The following is a 10,143-nucleotide window of genomic DNA, read 5'->3' on the forward strand; positions in this document are numbered from 1 at the left end:
TGAAAATTGAAAGAAGAGTAAATGTATTCGGAACAGTAAGACGGGACTTTTGTGTTCTCCCTCTGTGTCTCACACCAACAAACAATCATCTTCGTTTGCCATCCTTTTTATGGTTCGAATTAGATGTTCCCTGTATTTTGTGGTGCAAATCAAACCAATAATTCATAGCTTTTTTCTGAAACGCAACCAATACTCATCTCTCCTTTCTGTCGTCATTATTAACGTACAGATAGAACCATCATCTGCGATCACTTCTTCCGGTTGAACCGATGACGGGGGACCGAGTCTAGATAGGTGACGACGGCGGCGGTGTTTCGTGGCAGAGTAAATTGTTGGTGGAGGGTTCACACTCATCGTTGATATTGTTCTTCTTTTGTGTTGTTTATTTTTTAAGAGTTATAGAAATTATGTGGTAAATGATAGTGTTAGTGTGAGTGTGTCGGTGCTTTAAGCATTATAAAGGATGTGAAACGGTGGCACGGGGGAAACGGTAGTGACTGTTGGAGGAGACGCATCGGAGCATGATTAGGACGACAATTGAATAATTGCAACGGTTAAATAACGGTACCGATTGGGGATTTGTTTTTAAAGTTTAGAAGTTGTTAAGCTTGGGGGCTCATACATGTGAACTGGTGCCTATTTTGAATTGAATGGCCGAATGGGTGCCTATTGGATGAAGAGATGCGATGGTGCAGTTAAGGCAGTAGTTGTTAATTGTTATTGTATCAAATTATACTCTTATACAATTAGCAACTTGGGTCATGTCCTATTTGTTTAAAAGTCACACCCTTTAATTATTTTACTCACACCCTTTCATTATATATTGTATAATTATATATTATACCCTTATACACCCCTTATAAAAAAAGTCACAACTTTTAAATATTTCACACCATTTCAAAATGTTGCAACTCTTACTTTTAAATATATCACACTCTTACAAAAGACACAACCCTTGATATACATACAAAAAGTCATGACCATTCAAACTACTTTTAAATATATTTAAAAATAGTTTAAGGGTTGTAACCTTTTAAAGGGGTGGGATATATTTAAAAGTTCTGACCTTTTATAAGGGGTTTTATAAAAAGTTATAACCCTTCAAACTACTTTAAAATATGTCACACCCCTTTTGAAAAGTCACAACTTTTAAATATATCGCACCCCTTTAAAAAGTTACAACCCTTAAACTATTTTTAAATATATTACACCCTTCACGAAAATTCACAACTCCTTGCTTATACCCATTCGTTCGCATTGATTAAAACAATTATGATACTTTGTTGCATATCTATAACACTGTGTTCCAGAGATCCACTTAACTACTGGAGAAGAGAAAAGAATTGTAATGAAAGAAAAGGGTATTTGTGTTCCAGAGATTTTATTACATGAAGAAAGGGATAGAAGAGAAGAGATGGGGGAGGTTTTTTAGGGGTGAATTGTTTCATTCCAAATCGGGATGATTGGGAGAGAAGAGAAGAATCAGAGACCACGTTCCTATTTCACTTCCTATTTTACCCTCGTAAAACATATGGCGGGTATATCTCCCACAACCCGCCAAATCTTCAACCCACTTCCACAATTGCAAAACTGTTCCATCAATGTTTCTGTAACCTGCTCTCCTCAGCGATCTACTGTTCATCTCCCAGGTAACATCACCTTCCTATTTGACATCCAATTTTGAGCGACCTTTTCCTTTGTGTGGGTTTTCTGTTGAAAATTTTGATTAAAGTCATGGGTCCAATTTGGGTTTTGGCTTCTTGAATTGTTTAATTTTGATTAAGTTAGATTGCTTTGCTTGTTTATAGCAGAAAATTTTGAAGCGCCTGAATTTCCCCTTTGAGAAATGTATGTATGAATACTGGTTAATGATTAATGTTAATCTATAGGTTTATTTAGGTCAAATATTGTTTTAATTTATGGGTAGGTTATTTGATTGGAGGTATTTTGATATTCTCTTAGAGAACTTTTCTTTATGGATGAATATGAGTTGCTTAGCATGTTAGGTATTCGGACAGGAGTGTAAGTTTAAACTGATTTGTCACTGGTTCATGATCAAAATTAGTCTATAGGTTTATTGTGACTGATGTTAGAAAAATTTGCAAGAATAGGGGGTTTGAGAATAATAAGAGTGCTATTAGGTGGGCTGGAATTTTCTTGACCTCAAATGTCAAAGTTGATATTTGCTATTAGGATGAATTGTATATATCCATCAACCAGTGGACATCAAATTCCACAAAAAGCAGCATGTGATGAATGTTACGACTTTTCAGAGTTGTGAAGAACATTAAACGTGGCTGCAACGAACTACTACGTGAAGTCAACAAGCCCATTGGTGTTGCTATCTATCTGCATCACAAAATGGTTATGAGGAGTTTCTGACTTTTGGGGTCAAAAGAACTAAACTCCGAAACTATCGTATTTAAAAACGACAGGTTTACTGTTTCTAGAATCTCCAAAACACGCGATTCTTTCATTTTACAAGGAGGGTCTTTAGCAAGGGCCTGCCGCCATTAACCCGAGCTATATTAGTACAAAGTGCAACTCTTGTGCTTAGTTAGACTTTTAAGGTCAAACATAGCCTATCATTTCCTCGAGACCAACAACACTATTTGTGTCTACATCAATGGCATGAAATTGATCTTTGAGATCCTATTGATGTCGATGAATACCTAGCGGAAACCTATGCAAGAATATAAATTTTAGAACAATTTTATTTTTTTTATTTCTTCCGTAGAGCGAACTCTCAAAAGTTAGATACAGAATTTAATACAAACTTACACAAACCAATGTTGTTGTTTAGGTGCAACAGTTGCTACTCTCGAGTTTGAAGGTCTAAGTATTATATCCATATTATCGACTTTTATTAGCTCCAGGATGAAGATTGCGCAAACTTATTAACAAACGTCATTGAATTAATTACAAAAATGTTCCTGTGGTATGTCCGTATTCGTGTCCGATCATTTTTTTTCAAAAAAAAAAAAAACTAATATAGTCCTGACTGTTAGCACTCAATAATATGTCTGGTTCTCTACACGGTGTGCATGGATTGATCTTACCCTCCAACTCTAATAGGTAGTCTGCTATTTCAACTTACAAACTTCCACTCTCCTTCTGCCAAATTCCTGCAACAACTCTGACCCTCTGACAACTTCGCTGTTTCAGAAAAATAAGTTAACAAGTTCGCTGTTTCACGTTAAAAACTAATAGAAGTTCGTTGTTTCGTATTAAAAAGTGAATGAACTTCGCTGTTTGATGCTGAAAAGTAACTGAACTTCGCTGTTTGATTTTTAAAAGTATATGATCTTCGCTATTTGGTTTTAATATGTAAAACAAGTTCGTTGTTTGATAATTATAATTAAAGGAACTTCACTGTTTGATATTGTTATGTTTTATAAGTTCGCATATTTATTTTAATATGTTCAAAAGCAAATTCAATGTTCACATGTGAAGGCAAGAAGGCTGCATTTTCCACAAGTTCGCTGTTTGATATTGTTATGCAGGCTACTTGGACTGAATTAGACCGGGGGGTGTGGGCTTGGGTTGGGGGTGTGGCTAGCCAAGCAATGCCGCTTTAGCCACACCGAGCCAGCGTGGGTAGCTGCGTTACCCCGATGGCGTGGCTAGGGTGTCTGGCGTGCGGCGGGTGTGGGTGATGAGGTGACAGGCTACAATTGGTGTGTTATATATATATATATATGTAATATCCAGATGGCCACCCACGCCGCTCCCACACCCCACTTTTTTTTGGGTGGCCTGGTGGAGCCCATCTCCGCCACATGTCAACCCAAGCCCCACCACACCCTGTGGTCTTATAATTTATCTCGTAAGGTTATTGAATGTAGAAGAATACTATTTTGTAGGAAAAAAGATACTGTTTAGATGTGACCTAATAGGCTAATAGTTGTTTTAGGTCATATTTTGTTCACCAGATACCACAAAATTGAATTCTCCTCAACCCTAGTTTCTAGTTTACTCTTATGATTTGATTTACTAACTCTAATAGACACAAGCATTAATTAAAAAACATGTCAGTGCATCCTACAATAATTTCATAGAACAAGAACGTAAAGTTTTAACTAACAATTTTCTAATCTAATAACAATTTTCAACAGCAATTAAGTATACGATGGATAATCAGATACGCGAGGCAGCTGAACTTGTGCGAGCTAGACAATTGCAAGCAGCTAATCTGATTTGCTTTTTGGTGGCTTTCGTTGCACTACGTAGATTGTTAAACAGAAGTCGTGCTAATTTACCTACTAATGATGAAATTTTACAACGACGATATGTGCGAGAAGAGATGTTACACGACCTTTCAAACAGCGGTAAATGTCGTGAGCTTATCCGCATGAGTGGGAAAGCTTTTATGACATTGTGCAGTATCTTAAAGCGTGATCGTGGACTTCGAGCTACTCAACGCATGTCTGTTGAAGAGCAAGTTGCAACATTTTTGCATATTGTAGGCAATGATTTGAGAAATCGGTTTACCTCGTGGCTATACCGTCGTTCTGGGTCAACAATTAGTCGGTGCCTCCATAGAGTTTTGCGAGCAATTATATCATTAGAAGGTCGTTATATTCAACAACCTAAAGGTGATATTGTCCCAAAAGAAATTCAGGAAAAAAAGAGATTTTATCCTTTTTTTAAGGATTGTATCGGTGCAATTGACGGAACACATGTTCGCGTCAAAGTACCTAATAAGGATGCCCCTAGATATCGTGGTCGTAAGGGATACCCGACAACAAATGTATTGGCTGCTTGTACATTTGATTTAAAGTTTACGTATGTACTAACTGGATGGGAATGTACAGCATCAGACTCAAGAATTATAAAGAATGCGCTTACTAGAGATGATAAACTAATCATTCCAACTGGTAATATCTTTTACTAAATTTACTTAAATTTTTAATGATGTATTCTAATACTAATTACAAGCTGTTTATAGGTAGATATTGTTTAGTAGACGCGGGTTTACCTCACACGACTACCCTAATGGCACCATATAGAGGTGTTAGGTATCATTTGAAAGAGTACTCCACGCGCGCCCCTGAGAATGCAAAGGAGTTGTTTAACCTTCGTCATGCATCATTACGCAACGCAATTGAACGAGCATTTGGTGTCCTAAAAAAGAGGTTTCCTATTATTAGAAGTACAGCGGAACCATTTTACTCGTGTGAAACACAGTCTGGCATCTTTTAGCATGTTGTATTTTACACAACTTTTTACTAGAGGAAGATCGTGACAAAGATCTTGAAGATGAGGTCATACAAGAGGTGTTAGATGGACCACAAGAGGAAGAAAGTCAAATTACAAGAGACATACGTGAGGTTAGTAGTACGAGATCCGAACAACTAAGGAACTCAATTGCAAATGAAATGTGGACCAACTATTTGAATTATCCAAACAATGAAATAGATATGTCAAAGTAGTTTTAGAATAGTACATTATAGTATTTCATTTCGATTTTGTATTGACTGTTATGGTTTCAATTAATTGGTAACTTTGTTCTTTTTTTATTAGTTGTGCATATATTAATTCTACTTAGCATAAGTAACCATTTACATATGTACATATTTGAATTTATTTATCTATTACCATGTAGAAAGTTATCATGAGCAAACTCGAACCCACCGGAAAGAAGGAACAAATAAAGTGGACAGAAAGTATGGATAATATATTCATACAATCCATGATTGCGCAACAGGATAGTGGCAATAGGATTAATGGCAGTTTTACTTCACAAGCATACAACAACATGATTGAGGAGCTGAACACAAAGCTTCAAATTGAATTGACCAAAAAAACATTTGAAGAACCGTTTAAAAACGTTGAAAGAGCATTTTTCTCAATGGTACGACATGTTTCGTGGAACGTCATTGAGTGGATTCTCATGGAATTCAGAAACTCAATTAATTGAAGCGGAGGATGAAGTCTGGGATAAATTAATAGATGTAAGTTTTTTTAATTATTTACTTGAATATTTAGAATATCGTTTATAATACTAATTACCTTAGTTTTGTTAAATAGTCAAAGCCTGATGCTGCGGCATTGAAGACAAAGAAAGTCTCAAACTTCAATGAAATGCTACAATTATTTGCAAAAGATAGGGCATCCGGTGCACAAGCTGAGACAACTAAAGAAAGAAATGCCCGACTGAAAGAAAATGACAGCGTTAACATAGAAACAGTTCCAGAAGTTGATGACTTCTGCGCTGCCAATGATGTAGTTCTGGAGAGCCAATGCAATACTGATGATGATATTCAAGTGCTACCTCCTACGTCTTCTCGTGCAAAGAAATGTAAGAGTAGAAAAAGAAAAGTTGAACAACAAGATGAAGATTTAACCTCTATGATTATGAATGGCGTTGGCAGTGTGGCTAATGCTATTTTAGAAGGCAACAAAATACTTGAAAGAGCTTATCATCGCGAGTACACAGGTGAAGAAATTTATAATGCACTAGAGCCATTGGGTTTGGATTCCCATGAAATACGTGGAGCTTTAAATTTCTTGGCAACCAACCAAGCAAAAGCAAGGATGCTATTTAGTTGTCCTCCTCTGATAAGGTTGGGTTTACTAAGAGATATGATGGGTTCCGGTAACTAAGCGAGTTTAGGATGCTTTTGTCTTCTTGAAGTTTTCCTTTTTAGTAAGTTTTATTTCTTTGTTGGGTATTTTACTAATTGCTTATGGATCTTGGGATTGTTTATGATGCTTAATTACATTAGGTTTGGGATTGTTTATGACTCTAAATTAATCAGTCTTGGGTCTGTTTTTTTTTTTACTAAGCCTAGCTCGGTTTGGGACTGTGTATGATGCTACAGTACTTATATTCACTGCTGAGTATTTGGAACGAAACACAGATAATCTTGACCTGTTGACACCTGGGTAAGCCTTTTATATAAACCAATTTACTTATATTGGAGTCGAAGCAACTTAACTTTGATGATCTGGGATTGTACTTTGTTAATGATGATTATAGTATATTGGTTATGATGATGGTGTTGTATACATGATACTATTGAGACGGTTCGATTCGAAACGGTTCGCGTCGAAACGGTTTGGGTCGAAACGACACGGGTCGAAACGGTTCGCATCAAAACGGTTCGATTTCAAACACTTTCTGCTTGTGATTTGGGACATTGAAGCAAGAGTTTGTGGAGTTTGAAATGGTTCCAGGGCATTTCTGAATGTTTCGGACCAGTTTTAGGTGTTTTAGACCTGTGCAGACATGAATTTGACCTGAATTTGCAGAATTTGACTGGAATTGGACCGAAATCTGGCTGGATTGCCGTGATGGACGCAAAGCGGTATAGCTGCTCATGCGCCTTTGACTACCTTGATCCTTGGTTTTATGAAGCGTGAAGTGCACCAAGGCGATAAGGTTATAAGCATCTTAGCGTAAACTGTTACTATTCTATTTAATTATTGTGAATAACTTGAGTATAATGATTTTAACTATTTATAAGTCAGATCCACCATAGATGTTTCTATGAATATCTTACTTGAAACTGTATTTCACAAGTAATGTAGAAGTTCATATATAGAATGTAAATGTCTTTATATATATACACACTGTACAGCACCCCAATATGTTCCAATGAAGTGATGATGGTACTCGAGGACTAGTCATTTTCCTGCTGGTGTCACCGCAAGAGCGTAACCCGAAGCATGTGCCAATTCGACAAACGCATCACACGCGTGTGAAACGCGTAGTTTAGGTCCACCCACCATCACAGGCTTAACTGCTTTGTTGAAGAACTCTGCTGCAGTAATAAACCTAAATGAACAGCTAAATGGTTCGCGTCGAAACTGGTCTGAAACATTCAGAAATGCCCTGAAACGGTTCGCGTCGAAACGGCACGGGTCAAAACGGCACGGGTCGAAATGGTTTGCGTCGAAACGGTTCGATTTGAAGCGGTATGGGTCGAAACAATCGGAGTACTGGTCGAACCGTTTCGTGTCAGAACGATTCGCGTCGTACGAGCCTGATCAGTGAGATATATTCTTCTAGTGCTATATGGTTATTGCAAGATAGCATCTACTATTGTTTTTTTTCTTTTGAACTGCTAGCATCTACTATTGTAATACATTTTAGTTGCTTGTTCTTTTTGAAACTTTAAAATTAAATCTTATTGACATGCTTGGCAAGAGTAAACAAAATATCAGAAAACGGATCATGTTACATAATGACATACTGTTATGACTTATGACTGTATGCACAAAAGAAATAAATTTGTTTCAACCTCAACCCTATGACCATTACAAATATTGATGTATGGAAAGTTTAAGTTTGTCATTTTGCTTACTAATCCATCAACCTTTGTTTAAATGATATTTTTGTCTATTTCATTATACTGATAGCAACCCAAACACGTTAACCAGGGAAGGGCTTTTGGCAGATGCATATCCGATACACGGACCCGTTGATACCCCTAGTGGCAGATGCATATTCGATACACGGACCCGTTGATACCCCTAGTGGCAAATGGAGTTTAATTTGTTATTGAAGATAAAAGAATGTTTTAAAGAAGACGAGAATGTGTGGGTTATTTTTATTTTAGTATTACTTAAAAGGGTATAATCGTAAAATTGTCACTTTCCATTCATTTCCTCTCCACTCGGGAATGCAAAAAAAATGTTTATTTTCATTTCTTTCTTTTCTTTTATTTGAAACTCTGGAACACACAATAATTTTTATTTGTTCCTTTCTTTTCTCTACTAAACTCTATTTCCTTTCTTTTCTTTCTTTTATTAAACTCAGGAACACAGTGTAAGCGTTGCCTTCAAAAAATAAGTGGTTTGATTTTATTTAATCTGTACATTGTTGGTCGTGTCCCTTCATTAAGCGGTGTGATTATATTATTTAATCCGTAAGTCACCTCTTTCAAATTTTTATTTTTTACCCGTGTTCATATTATAGACATACTAGTTTATAACCCCGTATATTACACGAGGTTGAATAAATAAATTTTATATATTAAATAATAAAATAATATATCTTTAAAACCCCATTTATTGTACGGGTTGAATAAATATAATTTTATATATTAAAATATAAAAATTTATATCTACAAGAACCATATTGTACGGGTTGAATAAATGTAATTTTATATAACAAATAAAAAAGTTATATATTTAAAATCACGTGTATTACACGGGTTGAATAAATGTAATATTGTTTACCAAATAATAAAATAATACGTCTTTAGAAAACCTCATTTATTACACGGGTTGAATAGGTGTAATTTTATATAACAAACAATAAAAAATTACATCTTTAAAAATATTCGCATTACACGATTTGAATAAATGTAATTTTCTGTACTAAATAATAAAAAAATATATATCCTTAAAAAACCCCGTGTATTGTACGAATTGAATAAATCTAATTTTATATATCAAATAATAAAAAAGTTATATCTTAAAAAACCTCATGTGTTACATGGGTCGAGTAAATGTAATTTTGTGTAGTAAAAATAAAAATATTTAGTATATTAATAAAAAGTTTGGTTTTCGTGATAAGTATAGATTATTCTGTTGTTGCAAAATTTGTTAACGAATTCTCAATAAATTTAACCCTTTATTTAAAATTCCGTAAATGTATAAATGATAAATAATATTAGTTAATTTTATTTTAAGTTTCGTAAAATTTATTTGATACCAAACTAAGCAAAACGTTCAAAAACAATTAATTCAAATAAGTAATATTATAAATGAGAAGGAGATTAAACTAAATAATAATTATTCATAAGAAATTAAACTAATAATATTTAGTAGGAGGGTTATCTATAATATAAGATATTAAATCTATACTATTTAGTAGGAGAGTTATCTATAATTAATTAGAAGATATTAAATTAAAATAATAATTATCTTTAAGAGATGGCTAATATGATGACAAGTGTCCCTAAAGTGGTTTCTTTTATTATATAGTAAGATATTATTACGACAAAAAAATGGATATATACTGAATAATGCAATCTAACAAATGCTTCCAATTTATCTATTTAACATTTACTTTTTTTATTTATTTTCCAAACACATATACTAATACATACTAATACGCATATAGTATATTTATGAACGCATCAGACTAATGTGATTTCTTCTTTGTGATCCAAGTTAGAATAATCATTTTAT

At 34.6% G+C, this 10,143-nt stretch overlaps 1 protein-coding gene across 4 annotated transcripts; it reads left to right on the forward strand.

The window, feature by feature from the left end:
- LOC110937774 (uncharacterized protein At2g29880-like) lies at positions 1–8,151 on the forward strand. 4 transcript variants are annotated; one of them, XR_004890771.1, is made up of 5 exons: positions 1–1,649; positions 4,116–4,877; positions 4,949–5,330; positions 5,610–5,954; positions 6,031–8,151. XR_004890771.1 is itself a non-coding variant. In XM_022180234.2 (3 exons), the coding sequence occupies exons 2-3, from the start codon at positions 5,862–5,864 to the stop codon at positions 6,604–6,606; spliced, it is 669 nt and encodes a 222-aa protein (XP_022035926.1). In that variant the 5' UTR covers positions 9–1,649; positions 5,606–5,861; the 3' UTR covers positions 6,607–8,151. The 4 variants fall into 4 exon arrangements, 2 of the variants coding, with proteins under 2 accessions (XP_022035926.1, XP_035844640.1); XR_002591029.2 differs by having other exon boundaries at positions 2–1,649; positions 5,606–5,954; XM_022180234.2 differs by lacking the exons at positions 4,116–4,877; positions 4,949–5,330 and having other exon boundaries at positions 9–1,649; positions 5,606–5,954.
- The last annotated feature ends 1,992 nt before the right edge of the window (positions 8,152–10,143 follow it).

Source organism: Helianthus annuus, chromosome 4, assembly GCF_002127325.2.
Source record: "Helianthus annuus cultivar XRQ/B chromosome 4, HanXRQr2.0-SUNRISE, whole genome shotgun sequence".
Lineage (NCBI taxonomy): Eukaryota > Viridiplantae > Streptophyta > Magnoliopsida > Asterales > Asteraceae > Helianthus > Helianthus annuus.

Bases quoted from the DNA above. Each gene is read 5' to 3' on its own strand.
- LOC110937774 (XM_022180234.2), top strand. From the start codon at position 5,862: ATGTTTCGTGGAACGTCATTGAGTGGATTCTCATGGAATTCAGAAACT. The intron at 5,955-6,030 runs GTAAGTTTTTTT...TTTGTTAAATAG, and splicing joins TCTGGGATAAATTAATAGAT to TCAAAGCCTGATGCTGCGGC.